At 41.4% G+C, this 25,814-nt stretch overlaps 1 protein-coding gene across 2 annotated transcripts in view; it reads left to right on the forward strand.

Moving 5' to 3' along the window:
* The window catches only part of plcb1l (phospholipase C beta 1-like), a 128,620-nt gene that overhangs the window by 30,097 nt on the left and 72,709 nt on the right, over positions 1–25,814 (forward strand). For both annotated transcript variants that reach the window (XM_085431423.1, XM_085431424.1), the window contains exon 3: positions 6,969–7,037. In XM_085431423.1, coding sequence (XP_085287549.1) covers positions 6,969–7,037 — 69 coding nt within the window. The remainder of the gene's footprint in view (positions 1–6,968; positions 7,038–25,814) is intronic.

Here is a 25,814-nt window from a genome sequence, read left to right on the forward strand (position 1 = left end):
AGACAAAGGAAAATAATTAAATACATAAGCAAGAATGGCTTAATCAGAACCTACAGTGGGTGGCTAGATGCTGGTGAGTGTGAACAAAATTCTCTATGCCTGTTCAGCCATCAATTTCCTTTTAGAAAAAAGGAATACAAAAGGACTGTAGACTGTGTGTGTGTGTGTGTGTGTGTGTGTGTGTGTGTGTGTGTGTGTGTGTGTGTGTGTGTGTGTGTGTGTGTGTGTGTGTGTTTCCCACTGGGTAAGAGTTGATGATGCTGGAATCACAGTCCCCCCATTTTTGCATGTCCTGTCCTCATCTCTTTGTTCTCATTTCATGTCACCTCTGAAGTGTCTTTTGTCTTGTAAAGGGAAAGCAATCATTTCAAGACATAAAAACATGCACAGGCTGAATGAACAGGCCTTAGATTCTGTATGTGTCGGAACAGTAATATGTCTTTTGCTTGTAATTTGAGTACCGTTGACCAATCACATTTAAGCGCTCTTTGGATGGATGTAAGTAAACAATCCATTCAGACCAAAAACAAAAAAAGTGCCCTCTGCTATTTTCTCATTAATATTTGCTTATATTAACATGCGCTCTTTAAACAATGATCAGTGGATGGGTGGATAGAAGCTTTTTACAGATAGCTGTCATTTACACACACTAGAAGCCCCAAAATACGATCTGTTGTCCCCAGAGTGATGGGTTCTCATATTCTTTTTCAACTTATCATTTGATATCAAATCTAGAAAGCAGGTGTTTGAACAGGCATGATTTAATTTGTTGCAAGAACAGTGGAAAGATAAAAAAAAAATACAACAAAAAGTGACTTTTATAATAAAAGAACATTAAATGCCACTCCAATAAAATGCTTTAGACTTCATGGGAGTGTGTCAGTCTCATTTTTTTCCCTAGCCGTTCTTCTGACAGGTTGCCATTTCTGCTAGTAGAAATGCCTGCATGAAATCTCAGGACCAGCACCCCACATACGTCTGTTCTCTGAGATAGAGGACTGTGCCCTTTGGAAAATGCAGATTTGTGCCGTGCTAGAGGTTAGAGAAACAGTTCTATGTGCAGGCACTGGACGAGTCCATTTAATTCCACATAAAAACTGGATTTATGACCTTCCTGAACTCATGCATATTTAAAACCAGTTTGTTCAGATCTACAGTGCAGACTTAAGTTTTTTTCACATTTATACAGATTTTTACCTTTGTGGGCACTGAGAGCTTGAGGAAGAATGAATATCAGTGGTGGGTTTAGGTTTATTTAACTTAAAAAATTCTAAATAGAAAGTAGTTGGCAGACCATAGATTTATATTTCCAGGATTTATTTATTTATTTATTTGGGTATTTATCTTTTAATTGCAGATGAATAGAGTGAGGGCCAGGCTTCTCGAGGGAGGGGACATGTTAGACAGATGAAAACCAGAGTGAATTAGTTGCTCAGTTTAAATATGCCCTCATGCAGAGTGCAGTTCTGCTCAAGGCCTTTGCCTCATGCCATACCTGATGTCTCTCCTGCATTTGCTGTCCCTCTTTTCTTTATACTGCCTAACAAATCATTTAATCCATGGAATGATTTCAATTATCCTGTGAGTTGTAAATACTAAGCCTTCTTAGAGCGCTGAAAGCTAGTTCCGTTTTCCGTTATGCCTGAATGCAAATTTTCATGCAAAACCTACCAAAAAAAGGACTTTCAAGCCCTCAGCTCTTCGGTCTGCTTGCTTGTAGCTTTCTCTTTCTCTCTCCGTCTCTCTAGTCAGCCACTTCAGGTGAGGAGGTTTGTGACTTTATCACTGTTGGGTTGTTAGAACTGCACTATAGGAACCCAAGAGTAGAGCGGCAAAGTGGATGCCACTCTCAACCAAGTTCAAGCTGAGCTCTCCACAAACCATTTTCCCTCGTAACAGTATGTGTTTCCTGCCAGCCGAGAGTCACTGGAGGGCCACTTACAGGGACAGGCTCAGCACCTGCAGAGCTTTAGTGTGTTTTGTTCCTTTTGGGTAATAGCTCTGTTTTTCACATCTGTGCCGAGAATCCTTTGACCTCGAGTCAGTGGGCCATCAAACACTCAGACAACACTGTATAGCGATTGCAACAGTGTAATTGGTTATGCAAGGGCTCTATAGCTCTGCACAGTGTTAAAATTCATTATGTTTTTCTTGCACATTCTTGTATGTGCATGTGTATTTTATTGACATGTCCAGACGCAGCCTTGGTATTGCGTTTGCAAGAGCTTATTTCAGTCCAAGAGATGGCATCAATGGGTTAGGGACTGCCCTGACTTGTTATACAGCCTGTGTGACCTTATTTCACTTAGACTGAGCAAATCAGCAGTTCACGAAACAAACCGAATCTGACTGGGTGGCAGCTTGTTTCAAGACATGCACATGCAGCGAAATAGACAAAACACGACAAGATGAAATTAACCATCAAGTGCTTGTTAGTAGACTGATGGTCTCTTTTAGCTCTTTTTGATTTGCTTAATTTTTAAATAGATAGAAGTGAACAGTTTTACATGTATTGCTGTTATTATAAAGCAGATAAAATATGGGATTCAGAACAGCAGCAAGTGTGACTGTCTTGTATGCTTTTCCCACACTGACTAGTCCTGGTACAGAACAGTCCAGCTCCTTAATTTGATCTGAGTGTATTCATCTGTCACTCCCTCCTGCCCTCACTCCTTTTGCTCCTTGTCTCCGTTGCTCAGCAGAGGCCCTGAGCCCTGTGGAGTGCGCATCCATTTTGAACCCTGGAGGCTATCAAGCATGCTGTTGGTAAATGAGCTGTGGCTGTCAGTCTCCCCACTTCCACTTATCCTTGTCTCAGTGTCTGCCTTCTATCCCATGTTTCCTTAACCTTTCTTCCTTTTTTTTCTTCTCATCAGCACATCCCTCCATTTGCTTGTACCAGTCGAGCTGGGGAAACGCGTTGCTTCAAAGGGCAACAGAAGTCTTTGTTACTTTGTTATACAACCACCCACCATGTTCTGACGCTGCCAGCCCCTTTGTAGATATTCAAAAAAAAGACTGTTTTATTCAAAGCACTTTGTAGCAGACTTTTCTTCCCGGTCTTGCCTTGAGTCAATTGTATCACATTCCACACGCATGTGAAAAGTCTTCCCATGAAAACATGGCGTATATATTACATATACAAAGCGCCGGCAGCATTTGACAACAAAATGAGCACCAGCTGAATTTTGAATTTCCTACAAAGTTTCATATTTGAAAAAACAAAACAACAAAAAACACCATTAGCGCTCACTTCTTAATTTTAAAAGGAAGGCAGCGTGTTGTAAACAGTAGCTCCACAGCAGAGACAGACAAACAGGCACAGAAAACAGGGCTCGGGGCCAGTGCAGGTTAAGCATGTTCATTAATTTCTGTAGTTTCTTTCCCGCTGGCCCTGCTTGGTTCCTGGACGTGCCGTGGATTTTAATAGGCTTTGGATCCGTGCTCGCTGCTGTGATACTCGCAAAAAAGCGGTGAGGTTGGGGAGCGAGGCAAAGAATAGAGGGAAAGACAGAGTGAGAGACAGAGAGTGATAAATTAAGACATGACAGAAAAGAACAGATAAAGAACATATGTCATAGAAAATAAATGAGAGACATTAAACAGGAGAACTAATAGCTGGACTGCTCAACTGAAATAAAGTGCTTTAATTAACTAACTGTGCCGCATCTGCAGTTATAAATCCAGCTCATTATTAATAAACTGTCACTGGCATCAGATTTTATTTACATCTGAGCAATGACTGAGCCTCTGCCCACTGAAGCTTTTAGATGTACACACGTTTCGTCTTCACGAGCAGCTCGTCGCCCGTACAGGCAGTTTATTTTTAATGAGTCGTCTCTGTACTGTAGGTTAACACTTTGCCGCTTATCCACCTTAGATCTCTGCTAACTGTGCGGAGCCAGAGGGGCACCAAAAAGTACCCCGCGAGAATCAGCAAGCTACTTCCTGAAGCCCACTGTTCCACCAGGCCCCCATGTGGAGCGCCAGCACTCTAAAGAGACTTCAAAGGCAGGCATTTCCAGACCCAATGTAGGCGTTAACCTTTGACTCAGAGGCTCTCTCTGTGCAAGCAAAGACCGCCTAATTGATGCTATGTGAACTGCAGAAAAGGAATAACTTGTCCTGGTGGACTGCAGTAAAACAGAGTACTTTAATTTCTGCTGTGGCAATATTTTTAAATTTAAATATTTAGCCTGCTAACAATTTGCAGTGCTAATCTAATTGCTATCTTACTCAGCTTTGCCTGAGTGAAATATGCCTTTAAACAAAATAATCCGCGATCTCCGTATAGCAACAAGTATATTTAAATGCAAAATACTCATGGTGGGACTTAAGGTGGGTATGTGTTTTGCAAGGAGCACTGGCCAGGTGCAATTTTCCACCAAGCTTTGAGTATCTGAGATTGTCAGATATCAGTGTTGTGGCTGGAGATCGAGTCAAGCCCCCATTGCCTTTTGTCTCCCCAGATAATGCTGAGTGGACACACAGTTCACTCTGGTTAATTTTCCACCTCATGTCCTGGCTCTCTCTCAGAGAGATTGAGGGTGTGATAATCCAGACTGATAGAATAGAATTCAACTTTATTGTCATTGCACATGTCACAGGTACAAGGGAACGAAATGCAGGGATAAGGGATGTGGTGACTAAGGGAAGGCACCAAGGGCCTTCTGTGCTATTGCATCTTGTGTCTGCTCATTGCTAAATGCATTACAGGCTGATTAAGGGGCTAAAGCTTTGCAAATAAGCATGAAACAGAGCTTGTTGAAGGAGCGATGGTTGCATGGATGCACACAGGTTGATAGATGCATGCTGTATGTGGGTGTGTGTCCATACTGCAATCAGATGCCTTTGCTATGGTTGGCTTGCTAGCTGGACGGAGAGCTCATCAACAGGATTTTTTCAGAATCACCCGGTTTCAGTTTTAGTAAAAAAATTTAAAAGAAATTTACATTTTCTGCACCCCTGCCTTAAATCCGGTCCTGCTTTGCCTCTGGATTAAAGCAGTTTGATGTGAAATGTTGAAATATGATGAAACAAGGAGCTCTGACATGGGTTGAGACGCTGCTGGATTAATAATGAATCAGGTTCAGGTTTTGTTTGGATTAACACTGACAGTGATAGAATAACAGCTGTGGTGATATTCAGGGCTGATTCGTCAGGGTACTACTATTGTGTTTCTTTGCCTGCTGAATGCCATTCATGCAGCTTAGACATGCTTAGCTGTTGCATAACACAGGGGTCAGCAACCTTTAAGACCCAAAGAGCCATTTGGTTCCACGCAAAAGAAAACACTGGGAGCCGCAAATACTGTTTGACATCTAAAATGAAGATAACACTGTATATATTGTTTTTTTACCTTTGTGCTTTGTGTGAACAACTAAGCTGTGCTGCTTATGAAATCCATGAAGTGCTACAATCCATGTGTAATTAACACATTTTGAACTCTTAAAGAAATATAACAAAAGGAAAGACACCCAGCTGAACTAAAATGATCCATGTAGCAAACAAAAACCGTTGTGAGCTGCCACCCTTATATCGCCTTTGGGCTGTTGGAGCCTTGACCTGACTTTTAAAAAGTAATTGGAAAAAAAGCACTATGCTGCTAAAAGATGAAAAATAGATATTTGCAAAATTCTGCCTAAATATGTATTTTACCTGGTTAATGCGTGCTGCGGGGCGTGGTCTGCAGCGCCGCTGCAGGGGAGGCGGACGCACCTGAGCGGCACCCGCAATCACGCCTCGCTGCCTTACGTCTCGGCTGTTGTGTTGTTGTTGGTGTGTGTCGGGCTGTGAGCTGAAAAGCTACAGCCGGCTGTATGCATACAGAAACCGTGTGTGAAAAGTGGTCAACATAGAGATGCTGAAAAGCATGTTCATGCAAACATCGTCGGGTCTGCCGTGATATGTTTACAATGGGACTTCTGCTCCTGAACCTCTGCGCACAGCGTCTGCAAGTCGGGGCTGTACGAAGTCACTTTTATCTTTACGCAGGACTGTAAGCTTTCATCTGTGAGGCGTGAGCGGTGTTTGTCTTTAACATAGTTCACGGTGGAGAACAGCTGCTGACATAATGTGGATCCAAAGATCCATAATTGGCCTACCTGGGGTTGAAAGTCTCGATAAATGCACGGCGTTTCGGTGGGTACACCGGCTTCCGCGAGTGTGACGCTTATTTTGAGCGATGAAAAAAATAATAGAATATAATTTTATTTTTATATTTCAATATCACAATAATCTTCCAATTTAGAACTACAAGTTAAAAAAGAACTAACATAAATAAAATACACTTCAGCTAAATACTTCTAATTTATTTTCCCAAACCACGCGGAGCCGCACTATAAGGACTAAAGAGCCACATGCGGCTCCGGAGCCGCAGGTTGCCGACCCTGGCATAACACCATGCAGCAGCAGAACGTTGTGTACGTGTGAAGTTTTTCATCTTATCTCCTTTTTTCCCCCTTTGACAGCAGATCTTTTAGTAATATGATGCATATGATGACATTTTCTGTTGTAAAAAATGAATAAATAAAAACTCTTTTTGGATTTCTGGATAATCCTGTGTCAGATTTTATGAGGAAACACTCCAAAAGCAATTTGGAGTGTTTATGTATGTTTGTAAAGAGCTAGTACTCATTTAGTCAGGTCATCAGTCAATATGGGAACATTTCACTTTTGTTTTAATTAGACACTTTTGTGGAGCAGAGTGTCATCAGGGCAGCATCTGTCTACACTGAATGACTCCCAGGTGACATCCCATATTGAGGTTAATGTGTGTCCTTAAGCACATGTGACTGTTTAGAGCTGGCAGGTTGTAAAATGGAAAGCGTCTCTGAAATGTGTGCCATCACCTTGAATCAAAGTAGCTTCCACGGGCATAAAATGTGTCCTAAACAGCCTTTAAAGCCTTTAAATTTGAAATTGGTTGACATTTATGATGATTTAGCTGTGCTTCTTCTTGGTTACAGGATACAGACCTTCTGGATATAGCATACATAAAAGATGCCAGAAACGGAAAGTGCGCGAAAACGCCAAAGGTAAGCCTCTAATTCGCACATTCACAGTGTCTTATACTGTCTGTGAAGGAAACTCCAGCAATACAATGACCAATGTGCTTTCTTGGCTGATGATATGCTTTGGAAGAGTTTATTTTTGCACTGAAATGAAAGCCATGTGTGGGCGGGAACCTGACTATGATTCACACTCTGTCTCCATCCATCTAACAGAAACTCTATTATGGATTGGGCTGAACTTTGTTCTGGTTCTTCTAATGATTGATATTTAACAATAGAGCAATCGTGCATGTGCAGATATGGCAGTACTTTAGTGCCAGAGGTGTAATTACTGTAATTATCTTGTTTAAACTTCCGATCTCACATTCAGGTGACTGTTAATTTATGTGTGTATATATATGTGTCTGTGTGTAACTGATCGAATGCGTTCACAGTCTGAACACATTTAGTTTTTGACAGTGATTTGAAGATGAAGGTAAGGAAGTGAAGATCAGATGACACTGACAAGACTGACGAACGTGATTTGAATTCAGTAACATTGCATAGATGGTTTCCTAATTTGGTATCCAAATGGACTATTTCGCAACTAATGAGAAAGCCGTTGAATATAAGCAAAGAATTTGTAAATTCATTTTTTAAAAGTCTGGCACACAACTATCACAGAATTTGGCACATGGTTGTGCAGTTAAAAAAAGCCATATTAAGTTCTTGCACTTCATTTCCCACCTAACAAGTGATGATTAAAACAATGATGCGCCTTCTCTGCTGCTTTACAATACATCCCTGCGTTATAGCTCAGATTCAAATAGCTTTTGAATCCAGTCAGTCTTGTGATGAGACGCTTCATCAGCTTGATTCTGTGCAGCGGGAGAAGCGAGATGTGGGGTCATGCTTTGCTGCTCTGTGTGGGCAGTGAGTGATGATAGAACGAGTACAATAACACGGAGAGTATTCATGCATTTCTAAAAAGCTTACAGAGTGATGCTACCCAGCAAGGAGACATGACCACATGACAGGTAAGACGGTCGAAGCATTGGAAATCCATTACTGGGAGATGGAGTGGTGATGCACCCTGGGCAATGTAATGGGAGCACCAGTGAGACACAGTGTCTGAGGAGTTGATGAGATGGGGAGAGGATGGAAGGAGAGAAAGAGGGAGATGGGATAGTCATAAGAGGAAGGCAGGAGGGTTTTTAAAAAAATGCAAAGTCTGCAGAATGTGTAAAAAAAGAAAGAAAGATGAACAGAAGAGGGGCAGAGACGTGATGTGAGGTCAGCGGAAGATGTCAGTGGGAAACACAGATAACACCAGACAGCAGTTGCTTTAAGTGGACAGCGCTTGTCAGGGCTTGCTTCTTGAGCATTTCTCCTTCAACTCCTTCACATCTCTCTCTCACACTTCTTTCACCGTCTGTCAAAACGATGAAGGTTTCGTGAGGCTCACTGAACCGCTAACTTCATCTCGAAAGAAACGCTCATAAACTGCATTTTTGTAATGTAAATATATGCAGACATCTGGAGACATTTACCACGAAGCTAAATGCGATACACGAAGCTCCCTCATTTATGCTGTGAGGTAACTGAGTGCTGTAGATACACGGAGAAAATCATTATGACCACTGATAGTGATGTGGCAGTGCTCTCTGTCTAAGGTTGTGCACGAGGAGGCAAAATAAGGAAGAAGTACAAGTGAAAGGAATTTCATATTACCGTCAACTTTTCAATTTTAACCTTGCAGGTCATGCCGCTTATAAAACTCCCACAACGCTCACTGTGTTGTTTTGATATTTTTATGCTTTGTGCTTAAGCTTGCGCTGCTTAATCTGGTCTCACTCAAGAGCTCCCTTAGAAGCATTCATTCATTAATCCAAACTGCAGCAAACAAACACACTCGCCAGGGCGAGATGAGATGCTGATGATGACACGTCAGTAAAAAGCTTCAGAAGTGCTTTCATTGTGCTGCTGGAGAGTTCTGCGTCTCAGATGAACATTGTCGGTCTCAAATGCAATCATTGTCAACAGACTGGCTTGAAATGGGCTACAGATGGAAAGGCTGTTTCTTTGCACGCCTCTTTTGAGCCCTTGTTTCTACTCCAGCTCGAGTTACCTCGTATTGTTTTTGAGCGGCGCTGGAATTTCTGTCTGATTGTCATTAAGATTTGGAGCACGTTGCTGTGTTCATTGGCTCGTCGCAGTGTGTGTGTGTGTGCGGGTGTCTGTGTGGGCAGCTTGTCTGACCTCTGATGAATTTATGCCACCCTGCCCATGGGCTTCAGCTACTCATGATGATTCATACATGTTTTTTTTTTGTAAAAAGTAAATAAATAAATAAATTCGGACTGAGAAAAGTGCACAATCGTTTGTACAATGTGCACATTTACAACTACTGACACAAATCCTGCACAAGAAGTTAGTAGAATAACAAAGCCAGACAAGCACAGTGTCCTTTGTCATACCATTCTCAGACTGCTGATGCTAATTAGCACGTGTCCACCCCATCATCATTTAGGCTGATTAGATTGGGTGCTTGTCAGTGTGACAAGAGGCAACCTCTTTTTGATGGGTGGCTCCAGAAATAAATTACGTACCCTTGGGTCAAGTGAGCAATGCGCAGCACTAATGACCAACCATAGTGCACACAAATAGCAGGCATATTTGCCTTATGCAATGGGAATAAAGGATGTGTGTGTGAACCAAAGCATTTACTGTGCCACTGAATTATTCAGCTATGATGTTGTGTTCAATCTGTGAAAATGGCCGAATATTTGACTTAAAACCTAAAGTTTTCGGATTATTTAATGCAGTACTGTTTTGTCAAGGTGCAAGCTTGGCTGAGGCTGAACTGTGCACTACTCACAATTTTATTTCCACAAAAGCTAAAACCAAAAGCACAGGAAAACTGCACTGAGAAACTCTCCAGAGGGAACAACAATGATGGGCGAGTTTCAGGGCGCAATCAGAGCCTCAGGAGGTGATCCATTGAGAGAGAGAGAGAAAGAGGGAGGAGATGAGAGTTAGATCCAGCGGAAAACTGGTGGGTGAAATTGCACTTCCCAAAAGTGGGAAAATAAATGTTCAGGATCGGTTGTAAACAGATGGCTATTGGGTCCAGCATACTGGTTTGCTTCAGGCAGGTAACAGGAGGAAGGGCAGGCAGGTGATGGAGCCGAGGCAGCTCCAAGGGAAGCTGTCCAAGAATGAACCAGCTTGACGAAACAGGTGAGTAGGTTATGATGGCAGCGGCTTTTCGGGCCGACTGGGAAACGTACTGGAAGAGGAGGCAAAAACAACATTGGCACACAAGATTACTCTACACAAAAAAGCTCATGAAGAGGCCTGATTACCACTCAGCTAAGCAGATGAAGATTGGAAGCCTGGGCTGCTTTTTAAGGCCAAGGAAGAACCGATAATATCTCCTCCCCAGTCTGCCCGACCCAACCTGGACCTGTGAGAGGAAGAAAACAGAAAGGCCCAAAACAGAAGTAAACCAGTGTCTATCAGGACAGTTTCAGTTAGGAAAACTTTAGTCTAATGAAGTTTCTGGCTTGACTCTGAATGCAAGGAGTTAATGTGAATTTCTGTGTATGTAGAAGGCAACAGATGTTCAGGAAACCGCAAAAGATTTGTGATTTCGGGGGGTTGGAATTTTTCACAGTTAATTACTATATTATCACAAACCAGCTTGAGTCCTTTTAATTTTAAACTGATAGCAGACAGATAGCAGGCTAACTGTCTCATTGACATTCTATGGCCATCTCCACGCACCAAAGTCACTTTAAGGTTAGCAAATGACGGTCCCCATCTTCAAAGTAGTCATTTAAAAGGCAACAGGACTGAAAGTTCATTGCACAGGGTCGTAGTAATTCCGGTCATGCCAAGTGCTGTTTTCCCCAGTATCATAATAAAATACCACAGCCTGCTAATTTTGTATGTGAACAGTTATGTGATGGGAAATATTCCCCACGTTTCATACCCCAAATGTTTTCATATGAGGCACAAAATCTGACACAACAAAAGAAAGGAGAGAACTTTATTTACTTGTGGAGTATTTGCTTTATTTCATGCATTTGCGGCAGCAGAGGTCAGAGGAAACTCTAAACTTCAGAAAAAACAAACCATAAGGTGGACTCTGGATAGAAGTCAGCTCGGGCTCTTTCACATATTTGTTTATATTGTTTTGCACGTGTTAAGCCCTCGGTCATTATTACAGGTGCTTCTGCTCCAGACCATCTATTCATATTGTTTCTTTATTAAATCAGCAGTTTAGCTTGCTCCTGCACAGTGTGTTCCTTCTCCTGAGCACAGAGCAACACAGCTAATCACATCCAAGCTTTTGTGTAGATTTTACCATACAGCTAACTTCAACATAACCATGTTCGCATAACTTCTGCTTTCCATTCTGTCTCTTTGCACGCTGTAAGGGGCACATTGTGAGCCTTTCATTGTCCCCCTTGGTTTCTGGAAGTGTTCTTCTGCCTGGATTGAAGACGAAAATGTAATCAGCATCTCACCATGCTTCTTACAGTAGGTGTCTGACAGGCAAAATTACATGCTTTCTCTCCCTCCCTTTGACAACCAAACAAATATCCGTCTGTGAAATGCCCTGCCTGTAGAGTTCAGCCTGCAATATACATCCCGAAAATGGAAAACCTTAATGATTTAGTGTTCTCCGGACTACATTTGCAGATCTTTCCATTTTTTATGACAAATTAAGACATCCACTGTCACACTGCAGGAGGCCAGAATTTGCAGACTGGATCTGGTTTGATAATTTAATATCCCTGTCTTAACCCAGCCTTAGTCTGACATGAGCTGCTTATTACTTTGCAGTGCGTTTCAATCTAGACACAGGGATCGCTTCCTTACCTATTTGTGATGCATGCATCGTACTGATACTGATACATTGCCTGACTGTGTATATAGCACATATTTATGACACATGGTCATCGGCACAGACAGAGGAGTTGTTGTCAGAATTTTTTTTTTTTTTTATTGTGGTATTTGTGAATTTCACACACATACAGGCATGTCTGCTTGGGCAGGCTTTTGCCAATGGAGCAATAACAATCAACAGAGAGGGAACAAATGGTCTGGAGCCTTGTCAGAGAAGATCGTTTACAAAGGTGGACCATCTGGACTGATGCTGTTATCTGCAGACAGCCACATGGAAAACTCTCTTAACTCAAAACAAAGCTGGGGAACAACTATTATCTTAGAGCAACAGGACGCAGTTAAAATACCAAATGATTGATGAGAGTAATTCGTGAAAGAGCGTTTGTGCTGTGTACCGACTCCAGCACTTTTGATGTATTATTTTCCTTCTTCTTATATGTATAGAAAATAAAACTGCAGTAGGATCAAGGCTAAAATGTTCATTTCTTCCTTCCTCCTGACTTTTACTTTGAGGTGAGAGGAAGTGGCCACCACTTCTGTTACAGTCTAGGCTTACAGCAGAGACGACTGCTGCTAAATAGAGAGCAGCTTGTGTGTCCCCAGCAGTGTAACAGGATCTGGGAGAGGCCAGCAGGCCATTATCGCCGATCCAACAAAGTCGGCTAAAGCTCTGCCTCCCACGGCAGTAAGTGCTAAACAGCTCCTGCGAGCACGCAGCAAGTTGCTACGGGGTTTAGATTTGTCTTCTGAAGCATACCTTATTCAACGCATATTCAAAGCAGCTGGGTTCTGATTATAACTTATAGACCAGTAGCAGAACCAAGGCCCTGGCAGTTATTTTTCACAGCTGTGAAGCTGTGCCTCAACAAGTTCTTGCTCTTTCTTTATTTTCATTTTTGGCTCGCCCCCCCAAAAAAGCTCCAGACTCGGAGCCAATTGCTGAAAACCAAAAAGCCTAGTTAAATTTGTAATAAATGATAAACCAAACAAATATTAGCTGGTTGTTTGAGAGCAACAGTACCCAAAAGGAATGTTTTTTGAATCTCCAGCATAACAAAAAGTCCCGCAGAGGCAGTGTTTATTTCCATCATCAGTGCTGTGCTGTCTGCTGTATACTGATGAAGGACAGGGTCACGGTATGAGCTCCAGCTGCAACAATCACAAACATTCAGATTACTTCATATGCGGTCAAAGTCTTTTTCTGACCCCTGGACATTGGCACACTGTAAATCGCTGGAAAACGCAGGTATTGTATGCCATAGTGCATTATAATGACAATATAGGAGTCTATAATTATGACAAAATGAGTGACAGACACTCAAGATACATTGCTTACACGGAGGTTTTATCATATCTAACCTAATAATAGCTCTGACGTGTACCCAGATGCCTCTGCTGGTGGTGGCATATTGTACATTGTGATGCATTTATAGAAAGTCCAGTAGAGCCATGTTTCAGCTAACCACCGAGCCAGTGATTGATTTGTGTGTGTGTCTGTGTGTGGAAAGATGATCCCTGTGCTATGTAGAGGTGTTATTTACTGTATGTCTCGGTGATGTAATGATGTGCTCATGAACCTCTGTCGTAGGCTATGCAAACCCTTACCATCAATTCGCCCACACCCCAGGGAGATAAAACTGTAATTCAAACCCAGGCCTCATCTGCAGTACACAGTCACCTGCAGTCAGACAGAAATAACAGTTGAGCCTTGCTTACAGGCTGACGTGCAAGGGTGAGTGTTAACCTTTAAGATTTACTTAGATGGATGCTGGTAGCACATTTTTCACCCGCTGAAAGGCCCTAGATTAGTTCACATAGCCGTGTGTTGAAATAGCAGATTTGAGTCCATTATTGTTTCTGAAGTATATCAGTAATTACATCCTTACGGATCACAATTGCTCAAATAAGCGCTGATGTTTTTAGAGATTTGAAGCACAATGTAAAAGGAGACTGCTAATGATGACTCTCTATATGTGGTTTTTTTTTTCCACATTATTTTTCGTACATCTGATAAACAAAGTGAGAAACCGGTAGAATTGCATTAAACTATATATCTCTTTGTGCTTCCAGTGTTCTAGAAGATGAAGCTTACAAAAAGGCTCAGTGGACAATTGAACTTTAGACCCTAAGAACAAGTGATCTTGTGATTAATGAAGTCGCCTAATTTACAGTTTTTGATTTTTGATGTTACACTTACAGTTCATTCAACATATATGAAATTATTGACTCAGCCACAATTCATTATTACACGATTCTTATGAATTGAAGACTCTGTCTCCTCTTTAGCTTTAGCTAAGAACATTGAGCTTGGTGGTGTTTGTTTGGCTATTTTCTCCATAAAACAGCAGAGAGTCTCCTTAAAGAAGAAGAAAGTGTGTACATTATTGTACTTTATTGAGCCCCGTGGGGAAATTGCTCTCTGCATTTAACCCATTCACTCAGTGAAGCAGTGGGCAGCCATTGGGCGCCCGGGGAGCAGTGTGTAGGGACGGTACCTTGCTCAGGGGTACCTCAGGGTAGCTGTTAAGGGGAATCGAACCCCCGACCTTCCGATCATGGGGCAACCACTCTACCTACTGAGCTATCCTGGATAGAAGATCAGTCTAGTTCATGTCCTATATCAGGATTGCAGTCCAGTGCTGTTAAATCATTGCAGCTTGGGAATCTGAATCAGCTGTGTATTTTGCTGACATGCCCCATTCCTCTTTCCACGAGTGACTCCAATCATTCACTCGTGCTGCAAGTCGTTCGCGCTGAGCAGGCACATTTTTAACTGGCACTGCATTTTTTTCCCCATTTATAAAGCTTAAAACATACAGAAATTAATAAAATTAATAATTGAGTGTTTTTTTAGCCTGTGTGGTAAATGTGAACGAACTGAATAAAGTATGGCTCGTCCATACTTCCCAGCGGACTCTGCTCAGAGACATTTTAGTTCACAGAGGCATGAAACTGTCTGTCAGTTGACAGGTCTGGAGGGAGAACTCCCACACACTCCTATTTTAGACCTGCTTCACACACACACACATGCCCGCACACACACACACACACGCGCAGTCATACTCACAACACTTTATGTTCTTTGGGTGCTGAAATAAACATCACACTAACCAAGCATGCATCACCCCCCTGCTAGTTTTGACTCTCCGTCTCGGCTTTGTCAGCCTGACAGCCTCAAACATTTTTTCTTTAATTCAGTGTCTCCATTGCTCCTGACTATCTTTATCATCAGCGGGATTGACTACAGGGCAAATGGCAGTTTGCAGTTAAAGGTGATCAAAGTGGACTGGAACATTGACTCATTGATTTTTATAAAAGTAACCGCAGGACCTTTTTTTTTCAATCCGCCAATGACGAGGCGATTGATCAGCGTCACGCATCGAAGCAACCTTCCAGCCGAGCAGCAGCAGGGATTAAAAACAGGGGCAGTGAGGAGGGGAGAAAAGAAGCAAAGAAAAGGTTAGCGTGATGGACCCTGATGGGTTTGGGTTTGATTCTACAGTCAATTACATAGGTAATTCCTGCACACTGATTAATTCCCCTGGTGTGAAGCAGACCGTCTCATTACCGCTCGCAGAGAAATCGAAGGTGATGCCTACCCTCTCTTTGGCCTCAGATGCTATCATGTGACTGTGCTTCTGGATTAGGATGAATGAGGGCAAAAAAAATTACCAGCTGAATGAATGAGTGAAATTGAGACTTCAATGAAGAACAGAGGAGCCTGTGTCACTGTGGAGGGAGAATTACCCCAGTGGGACCAGAGATTACTATCCTGGTGAAAAGACTAGAAGAAGCACAATGGTGCACCTGTGCAGGTATAATTTCTACCTTTAGCATAGTCGCAGCAGGAATGGCCTAAAGATTTTAAGAAGGGAAAAAGAATCATCTTTGTGTGTATTCATCTTTTTTTATTTGTAGTGAACAGAGCAAGTAATGTGAGATATCTGCTTTATGCATCGGCCAAATCACGTGAGAATAAGCTTTCACACCAGGCTTCACAAAACAGGCGCAACAACCATTAATAATTAATGAAATTCACAGTGTAGTAATTGTTTATCAGTTGTCCACATAATTAAATTTACACTTGTACATTCTCCCAGCACGGTGCTTTGCTTTAAAGGAGCGCAAACAATCAGTAATTGTTTTTTAAAACAGTAATTGTTTTAAAATTACAAGTGATTCAAACTTAAAAGCAGTGAATTTAAACTGTTATAACATGAATTAATGATTCGCTTGGAAGAAAACTGCCAGATTTTTTAGTATATATACACAATGTTTGCAGGGATAGGTGTTCAAAGAAAAAGTGACAAGTTTTATCACAGCTGAAGAGGCAGCAGCTGGCCAAAACTCAGAAAATCCTGCAAGTATAAAAAAAAAATATCAATGCGGATATAAATTAATTGCTGGACTCTTGGCGTGCCGTGACCCTTTTCTTCAGTCACTGCTGCTTTGGTGTCAGACTGTTCCATTGGAGCTTGGCTCATGTCTCCAAGTCACTTGATGCCTGCAGTGAATTCAGATGTGACATTTTGTTAACCCAGCAAAAGGTTGTCCCAGTGGAACTGGAGCTGATCAAATAGGAACCAGTCGAGACAGGGGCTCTCAGTCTAGCGAAGGAGGGTTGCTGCCAGCTGAAAGTCAGCAGTTTTGTTGCTGAAGAAAAATCGGTGTTAACACAGACACGCATTCATCTTTCATCTTAGCACCTAGAGGCAGGGAAAAGGTCAGTGCACCCTTACAGTATAGATAGATAGATGTGCCTCACATCCTGATCCTGTTCCTCACATGTTTACTAATACTAAGCAATAATTAATGAATTAAAAAAATCCAGACTAATGGCTCATTAAAGCAAACAAAATCTACATGAAACGCAGCAAATAAGGTAAAAATCAAATAACAGACACCCACAAGGAGACAACTGTAACAGTGACCGATGATGTGTAGGCCCAAACCGTCTATCCACTGAGACCACATTGATGTCATTCTCAGAAGTATCAACCGTGTCAATAAATGCTAAGATTTGTCAATAAGGCATTACATGTAGTGACTTCAGCAGCTACAAACGCGTCGCTCGCACCGTACCATTTCATGTTGTCGTCATAAGCTGCGTGTTTATAGTTTTCATAAACTGGCTTTCCTGTAGTTTGTCCACAAGTATGCTGCCCTATACAGAGGTGTAAAGTATGGTCTGTATAGAGAAAAAATTGCAAAAACCTTGCATAGGAGGATGTTTGCTTCTGCATCATTCCTCATTGCCTATAAATATCTTCATCGTCCATCATTCGATCCGTAAGACCATACTACAGATAATACGATTATTATCCGACTATTTAAATGGAGGGGAACTTTGTCCTTTGTTCTACAAATGTTGGTGGATCTCTTCTAGGGATTGTATCTGATATCATTTCCACACCACAGAAGAAGAATGTGAAGGAGTTTCTGGAGAGCAGCGTTTACTATGGCTGAAGATCACAAGGTCATCTGCTACATAATATGGTCTGATAAACATTTACCAATCATGCCAGTTTTAAAGGTTATTTTCAACAAATCATCAACATGAAGATTAAAAAGAACTTAAACGCTGTCTCCATATCTTTATTTCAATCTCTTCTTTTGCAAGTGAGCAAGCCAGAACTCTCACAACTCTCAACTCTGTATTTTAGCACCTGTCATTGGCTCAACTTAACAGATAACTTCCTGTGATTTACATGATCACACAAGAACAAATGAATTTGCCCTTTTTTCTTTGAATAATACATACAATAATTGTGCCATTTTTAGCTTTAAAGCCAAACTGGTTATGACTAGATTTTTTATTAATCCCTTTTAGGGAAATTACTCTCTGCATTTAACCCATTCACTCAGTGAAGCAGTGGGCAGCCACCAATCCAGCACCCGGGGAGCAGTATGTAGGGACAGTACCTTGCTCAGGGGTACCTCAGGGTAGCCGTTCGGTGGATTTGAACCCCCGACCTTCCGATGAGGCGAACGCTCTACCTGCTGAAATATCGCCTCCCCTTTATTGATGAACGCATTTAACGTATCCAACAGAACTCTTTCTAAAGCTTTTTACATTATAGTGGCTAAGGCTACAGGTGACCTATAATCATCAAGATCGTGTCGGCTTTATGCTTAATGGTCCGCACTAACAGAACATTGAGTCTGGCAACAAGCCATGGTTAGTGCATCCAGTAAAACCAGAGGCGACCTAGACTAATAATAGTGTGTTGGAAGAAAAATATGATCTAACACACAGGTCTTATGTCTTGCAGCTCAGGTAAAGCTTGATACTCCTTAAGTGATATAACAACCATTGAGTCATTACTCTCAACCTTATCGACTGAATGCAGATCACTCAGAAAACAATTGAGTAAGCTGCTACACTCAAAAAGGATTCTTATAACAGCGCCTCTCTCTGTCTCTCGTTAGCAAATTTGATCCAGACAACAAAGTAAAGCTAGTTTTCGGCTACGAGCCCGTATTAGACGGAGGTCCCTTTACGGTTTTACGCCTTTTTGGTTCGGAGCCGCGGACCTGTTTTATATACGCGCGGAATAGTTTTCTATACGAGATCGCTGCAAAAAGTGCAGCCTTACCTAATGTCCACCTACTGTTACTCATTTATATTAAGATTTAAAAATCTAGTTGGTGTTGGTATGGCGAATAACCTTCAGTAATAGTAATAAATCACACTGCAATAGTACATTCATGTAGTTGTAAAAAAGCATGATAATATATTAAGTAATCCAAAGTATTTGAAATACGTTACTCTCATTGAGTAATGGAATACGTTACAAAATACATTTTGGGGTGTGTATTCTGTAATCTGTAGTGGAATACATTTTAAAAGTAACCTTCCCAACACTGCAAATTTGCCAGCTTTCCCCGATAGCTTGGTGACGCCTAGATTTTAAGGCGTCGTGTCAAAATGCCAATCTGGTTTCACCCGGCACGTTGCTAGTTACTGTGGCATTAATTTGACTGAAGATCAGCAGTTTAGAATTCCATTGCTCTCCTTCGCAATATTAACATGGCTCTTTCATTAGATCTTTAAATATCTGTTCTTATGGATTAGTCGAGTTTCAGCATAAACTCTGATTTCTTTAGAAATACTTCAGTATGTGCAAAAACCAGTGCTTTAGACTATTGCAGCCATGAATCTCAACAGTAACTCATTTAGTCTGCCTCAGGCAGGTGACCTCCTATTACTCTACAATCAGTGGCTCTTGGCATTCCTATTGACTGGTCTCAATTTGGCTCCTCTTCCATGCTGTTCAATCAGTATGTCGCTTTCAGTATATTGAACAAGTTGGTATTTTCCAGTTATCAGGTCAAGATCCCAATCAGTGATTAGTGTGCCAATATTTACCTCCACTGGGGTGACTTACACTAACCTTGCACCTGCTTTGCTTAAGTTATATCCAGCCGCTTCAGAAATGACAGTCTCAAAGGAATAGCTTGTTTGTTTTTGGTACACTGTTTTAATTTAGTGATATATTTATATACATACTACAGTATATTCACAATTAGTCAGTGTAATTGTCTCACTTTGCTTTATACTTGGCAAAACGACATAAGCCAGACAATGGAATTAACTTTCAGTGGTGATGTACCATACATACTACCCACTGTGCAGGTGAGCATGAAATTTGAAGTGTTATGAACAGCTCTGTGGGTGTGTTACCATGGAAACCATAAGGAGGAATGGCAAGCCTAACAGGTAGCAAGAAGAGGGAAGGTTTTCAGACACATGGTTTCCATTTGACAGGGGAACATAGAGACGATCACATTCATCTCTAATTAACTCTGTTCTCGTGTACAGACCTTCGCACCTCTTTTCTTTTGTCAGCGAGAACTGAAAACCTCATCTCTCAGTCAGACTTGTGAGTCTGATTGGCTGCTTAATTGGAGCAACTTTTACTGAGGTCTACTTGCTGTTCGAGACTTGTGATTTTAATATTCAGAGACAATGATTTTTTTTAAAAAATCTGTTTCATCAAGTATCATTTTCCTATGAAAACTGTTTTTGGCAGCATGTGTTCTTAATTAAACCCAGCAAAGGGACACTTAAAGCTCACTTTCTGTGATCCTTCAAATGTTTATGAATCTGCAGAAAGCTATTACATCACCTGGGAGTTTTGAAGTGCCACTGGCACAACTTCAGAACCATTTTCATGCTAATTATCGCCTTGCTGAAAACATCCAATCTAATCTACTTTGCAAAAGTTGATGATTTTGGAAGAAAGCGTCTCAAATGAGTCTTAACTTTAACTGAGAACTATACTGAAACTGCCTTACTTTGTTAATGATCGTGAGTGCCAATGAAGCGGCGCTAATGAAAGACTGCTCGTTGATCATTTCAAATCGCAGATATCTCATTTTGTAGCCAGACCATGCGAGTGGATGGTTAAACATTCAGACATGCCCTCGGGCAGAAATGAGTTTCTCACCTCTCCTCTCTAATTTGTCCAGATGTAACTGGAATGATTAATATCAGCTCAGTGTTTTCCCACTGTACTGTCATCCAATGGCGTGTCCAGCGGGGTGGCCTGGGGGGGCACAGGCCACCCCCCAAACCAGACTGGCCACCCCAGGTGCCACCCCAAAGGCAAAACAATAAAATTCAATCAAATATCAAATGTCCGATTATGTTTTCACGGTGACGCTCAGATATCCAAGTGTAAGTGAATGCAGCATCGCTTCTGCGCTATGCGCATCACGTTAGCAAAGGTAGGAGAGCCAGGCGCGAAAGACGGCACTGCAGGAACACAATTTTTCGGTGAAAGAAAATGAGGACAGAATAAATGTCCCGGTAAGTAATATCAAGTTTGTTGAGTTTAGTAAACTTCGGTGAAATTAGAATACGAAGGAAAAAAATAACACTTAAAGAATTATTGCAGCCGTGGAATATTTCAGACAGTAGGCTACTGAGGGCAGCTAACATAAGAGTTATAAGATATAATCTAAGTCGTAACATTTCTGTATGGAGCTGCAAATTTGGTTGCAGGTTAACATAGCTGGACTGGCCATCGGGCATATCCCCAGTGACTTATTTTTTATTTTTTTTGTAATGGCATGAACAATGAGAGGTGGTGGATTGGCCAGATGCAGGTCGATGTGTAGAAATAACTCAGGTGTTTGGTGGTGGCTATGACGGGGCTTCCACAGAGGCAACAGGTGGATGAGGGAAGGGGAGGCAGGAGGAGAGACCCGAAGCAGCCACCAGTCCGAGTGTCAGGTGAACTGAACTTCAGGTAAGAAGTTATGACCTGCAGTCTATCTGGGTCAGATATAAACCAAGTTTAGGTGGAGTTTATTTTCATTGTGCTGACTTTTTACCCTCAGTTGCAATAACTCGTACTGCGTTCTAGCCAGCTTGACGGAGTTTATATACAGCTGGGTGGGTGCTATGATGTTACTGATAGTGAACTTTATTTTATTCATAAAGTTAGTTAGTAGAGTTGCCAACGGCTCCTTAAAAAAATGGGATGGTCCCTCATTCAGAGAAAATATTACACGTTTCGTATTGAGCTGAGAAGAGACGCAGTTTGTCCCGGACTTTAGCTAGAATAGAAAAAAGACACAAAGCTGGATTTATTCTGTCCTTACGCTGCACAGCTGGCTCTTCTTCTCTCATTCTCTCCCCCTGCCTCTCCTGTTGCTACTTCAATCATGAAACTGATCAATGATCAGCTTTTCTCTCTTGTTTATTTATCGCCCACTTTGCGCCAGAAAGAGGAAACCAGCAGATGTCGCGCTAAACAACAGCAGCACGTTTAAGCTTGATCAGCTGTTGTTAGAATGTATTTAATATTAATTTCTAGTATCAGCTGATGTTTGCTGGAGCCACAGCTGTAAAGCTGCTGGTCATGATGTCTGTTTAGATATGTGGTGAGAGGGAAACATGAAGATGAAACCAGGAGATGTCCTTACTGAATCATCAGAGCTGTGATGGAGAAACAGGTTTACCTTTTAGGTGACATGAATGAGTTGAAGTTATCAACTGTTTCTGAGAGATAAATAACACCAGGATCCTTTTTTATGTAGCTGACAGCTGGTAACTGTGCAGGGGCGGGTCTAGCAAAGTTTTGCCAGGGGGCCAGGTAGGGAATTAACAGGGAAAGGTGGGCACAAAGAAATACTTTTCTTTCTTATTCTCATTTAAAATACCTAGTTTTTATTAAATAATTATCTAAATCTTACAACCAAAGTTTTTATCTGACGTAAAATGTATAGAAATCATACATATACCAACAAGACTGTACATCACTGTCACAACAGCATTTGTTTTCATTCAAAGTCTTTATGGCTTTACTACCTGGTGGGTCGGTCTGTAGTAAAAATGCCCAATTTTTTTGTCCCAGTCCAGCCCTGCAGGTTAATACTGGCAGTGTCACCATGCCAGCTGACTGTATTTCATCATCAGCCAGTGTTGTTCTTTATCAATATTACCAAAGTTTACCATAAGGCAGCATAGAAAGTATTTACTTGCTTTCAGGTTTTATTCAAATGTTAGTCTTTTCATTTGTTTCCCCACTTTTTTCCTGTTTCAAAATCAAACACCAGTTTGTGAGAAGATTATCTTCTTTTTTTAACAGGCAGATAAAGTTTTGCATTGGCATTGGCTAATTTGTCAATTGTTTGTTACAAATGTTCGTATTTTAATTTTCAAAAATGTTTTTGCCCAAAACATATGTGCAGTATATGTCAGTAAAAATACTATGCAAATATTGCTGTCCTTGAATGCTGAGTAAACACTGACAAAGCACTGATTGTATCTCTTGTACTTTATCAACGCAGTATCTAAAAACTTTGCACCGTAGTGGTTAAAATCTCATTCTAATAAGAGTTAAAAGTGCATTTGGTTATTAGGTTTATAGGATTATTGAATTATGGTTAAGGGTTGGTAGAATTTTTTTTTTAAACATTATCTGCCAATTAAATCTGCCACCCTTCTCCAAATCTGTGCCCCTACCTGGCCCCCCCAACAAAAATTTTCTAGACACGCCACTGCTGTCATCATCCATGTATTCATAACTAGGGTTGCCAACCGTCCCTTAAAATACGGAATCGTCCCGTATTTCGAAACAAAAGTACACGTCCCGTATTGAGCTAATAAGGGACGCACTTTGTCCCGTAATACAGTGAGAATCAAAAGTAGTCTATAAATGTTTATGGAATTAACGCTTTGTTTGAAAACATAATTCCCAGCCCCTCTCCTGCTTTGTGACCAATGAGCTGACAGCACACTTATGACAATTCGAGTATGACAATTCAGATTACCGCTCATCTCATTGGTCGAGGAAAGGTCGCTTACGGAGAAAATACCGGAAGACAACAGATGACCACAACAAGAAGCATGGCCAACAGGGAAACAAACGCCGTCACTGCGGTGCAAGTCTCGGACGACAGTACACCTAAAGCTGGACATACACTGGGCGATTTTTTCAGTCACGTTATTCAGCTCCTGCTCAAACTGCACGATTGACTCGCAGGGGTTAGAAGTTGGTAGGTCACGATGCAGGTCTCACACTATACGGCCCGATGCTCTGATGCGACCTGAGTGCTCACACTGTGCGTCCATAAAATTAAGGTTATAACAGAAAATCTGTCTCTCACTCACACAGACACACCACCACCATCAACTTTGCTAAATTGCTAATGAAAAACATGATCAGGCAGCTGTGATTGAGCAGCAGTGTAAATCCAACTATTTTCACGGTTGTTGTGGTCGTGATAATTTTGTGAGGCCACATCGAAAAGGCTCGGATGAGCTTTTCAAAGTTCTACAAGTTGTGCCTCCATCGCTTGTGTCCAGATCACACGCTGCACAGCCGTGCTGCTCCATCTTTTTCACGGCGTTTACGTGTTTGCGCGCGAGCAGTGTGAGCGGCTCACGAGCGATTGATGATCGGGAGCTGGTCGTGAGGTGTTAATCACTTCTCGTTACCCCACGTATACTACACGATGCACGATGAAGGCCAAAATCGGTCCGATCACTCAAAAATCGGCTCAAAATGGGCCTAAAACCGCACAGTGTGAGCCCAGCATTAGAGCAGCAATGTTTGTTCCCCTCAGAGAAAGGGAAGAATGGGAAAAGGAAAACACCTGGCTGGAAAAAGTTAATATGGGCATGTGCAGTGAATATCAGCGCTATGTGGCCAGAAGTGTGATAATATAATTTATTTTGTGTAATAAACGACTGCAAGGATAGATGATTACAACAAATAGATGACTAATATATAAAAGTAATACATAGATGAATAATGATGATGAGTTAAGATGCGTAATCATGGGAACAAGCGGGTTTTCAAACGGGAGCAGCTGATTAGCATTAGAAAAGCTGAAATAATATTTCAACTGAAGCCAATTGTACTAAATGCACTAAATGTGCACTGTTACAAGAATATTTTTCTTTCTATTGTTTTCTATTATTTTAAGTTAAGCAGGACAGAGTTCTTTTAAAGAAAGATTTACTTATATTCTCAAAAGTTAAGCATGACAGGCTTCTGTTTAAGAAGGAGACCTGTTTTACTGTGTTAATGTTGTCATTTTGAGCTAAAAATAAATGGCTAAATGATCATTTGTTTCACATGTGTTCATATCACAAAGAATACACATCTACTTAAATCAAATTCAAGTCAAAGGGTTAAAAAAAATAATTTCACACACAAAAAAAGAGCTAGAAAATTCACCACACTGGGAAGGGTGAAGACAACTGGGTCGCCCGGCCCTGGCCATGAGGTGTCCCTTATTTATTTTTCAGGGAGTTGGCAACCCTATTCATAACAGATGCTTCATGTGGCGTACAGATCGTGACGAAGTGGGTGAGACGAGAGAGCGGCTCTTGGGAAATTTATTAATTGACATTTTGGTCACACTAGCTTTCTCCTGACAACATAAATCACATAGGTGAGGACAGAGGTAGACTCGGCACACACTGGGTGCACTTGAATGATCGTTTCTATACCTGTGCGTATAAATGTCAAGACTTAAAGAGACAGGTGACCTTTCTCACTCCCTTCAACGATTCCTGTGAAGCACATAAGCACAGCAAAGGCCTAATTGGTTTTTAATAGTACATTTAGGAGGGCTGGTAAAGAAAATGTCTGATTCTCAATGCTGTTGCTCCAGAGACACAGCTCTCTCTTGAACTATCCACTGCCTAAAAGAGCACAGCAAATGGAGGTATAAGACGCATTCACTTATCCCTCTCTTACACACGTACATTTTGTTTTTTCACGTTCGGTGATGCGTGATGAAGCTAAGTTTGGAAGAACTGGCATACTTGGTCTTTTTTCTTTCCTTTGGGAAGCTGGGCTTTTGTTATTTCTTTTTTCAGCCATTTGTTTGGTTGGACATGCTCCCCCACTTCCATTCTGCACACCACATGGTTTGGACGCCGACAGACTGCAGGTTCTGTTTCATAAGTGTAACACTTACGAGAGATGATAGCAACACTTTCTTGAGAAAACGTGAGTGCTTAACAAGTATTTTAGCTTAATAATCCTAAAAGCAAGTGAAAACTGCCAGTAGCATAAAACCGCTTCACTTAACACTCTTTTGTCATGTCAGCCTTAATCACCTTTTCAACTTTTGTTAACATCCAAAGCTAAGGCAGAACATATCACTAGCATCAGGAAAACCACATCAAATCCAGGAATGTCACTACCATATTATTCACAATAATGCACTCAAAATATGTAAATATTTCTGACAGGCTCCTATCTTTATATTCCTATTGTTGCATAGGAATCACTATTATGCAGCATAAATAGGCTATAATGACTTCCATCTACTCTACTGGTACAGATTTGCTCTGTCAGTGCATGCCACTGTGGTCCTGTGTACACAGCATGTTTAAGAATCTATATGCAGTCATCATAACTGATGACATGACGACAGGTC

The sequence above is a fragment of the Copadichromis virginalis genome, linkage group LG15 (genome assembly GCF_057382275.1).
Source record: "Copadichromis virginalis isolate Kocher_CV1m ecotype Utaka linkage group LG15, C_Virginalis_male_GT1.1, whole genome shotgun sequence".
In the NCBI taxonomy this organism is placed as follows: domain Eukaryota; kingdom Metazoa; phylum Chordata; class Actinopteri; order Cichliformes; family Cichlidae; genus Copadichromis; species Copadichromis virginalis.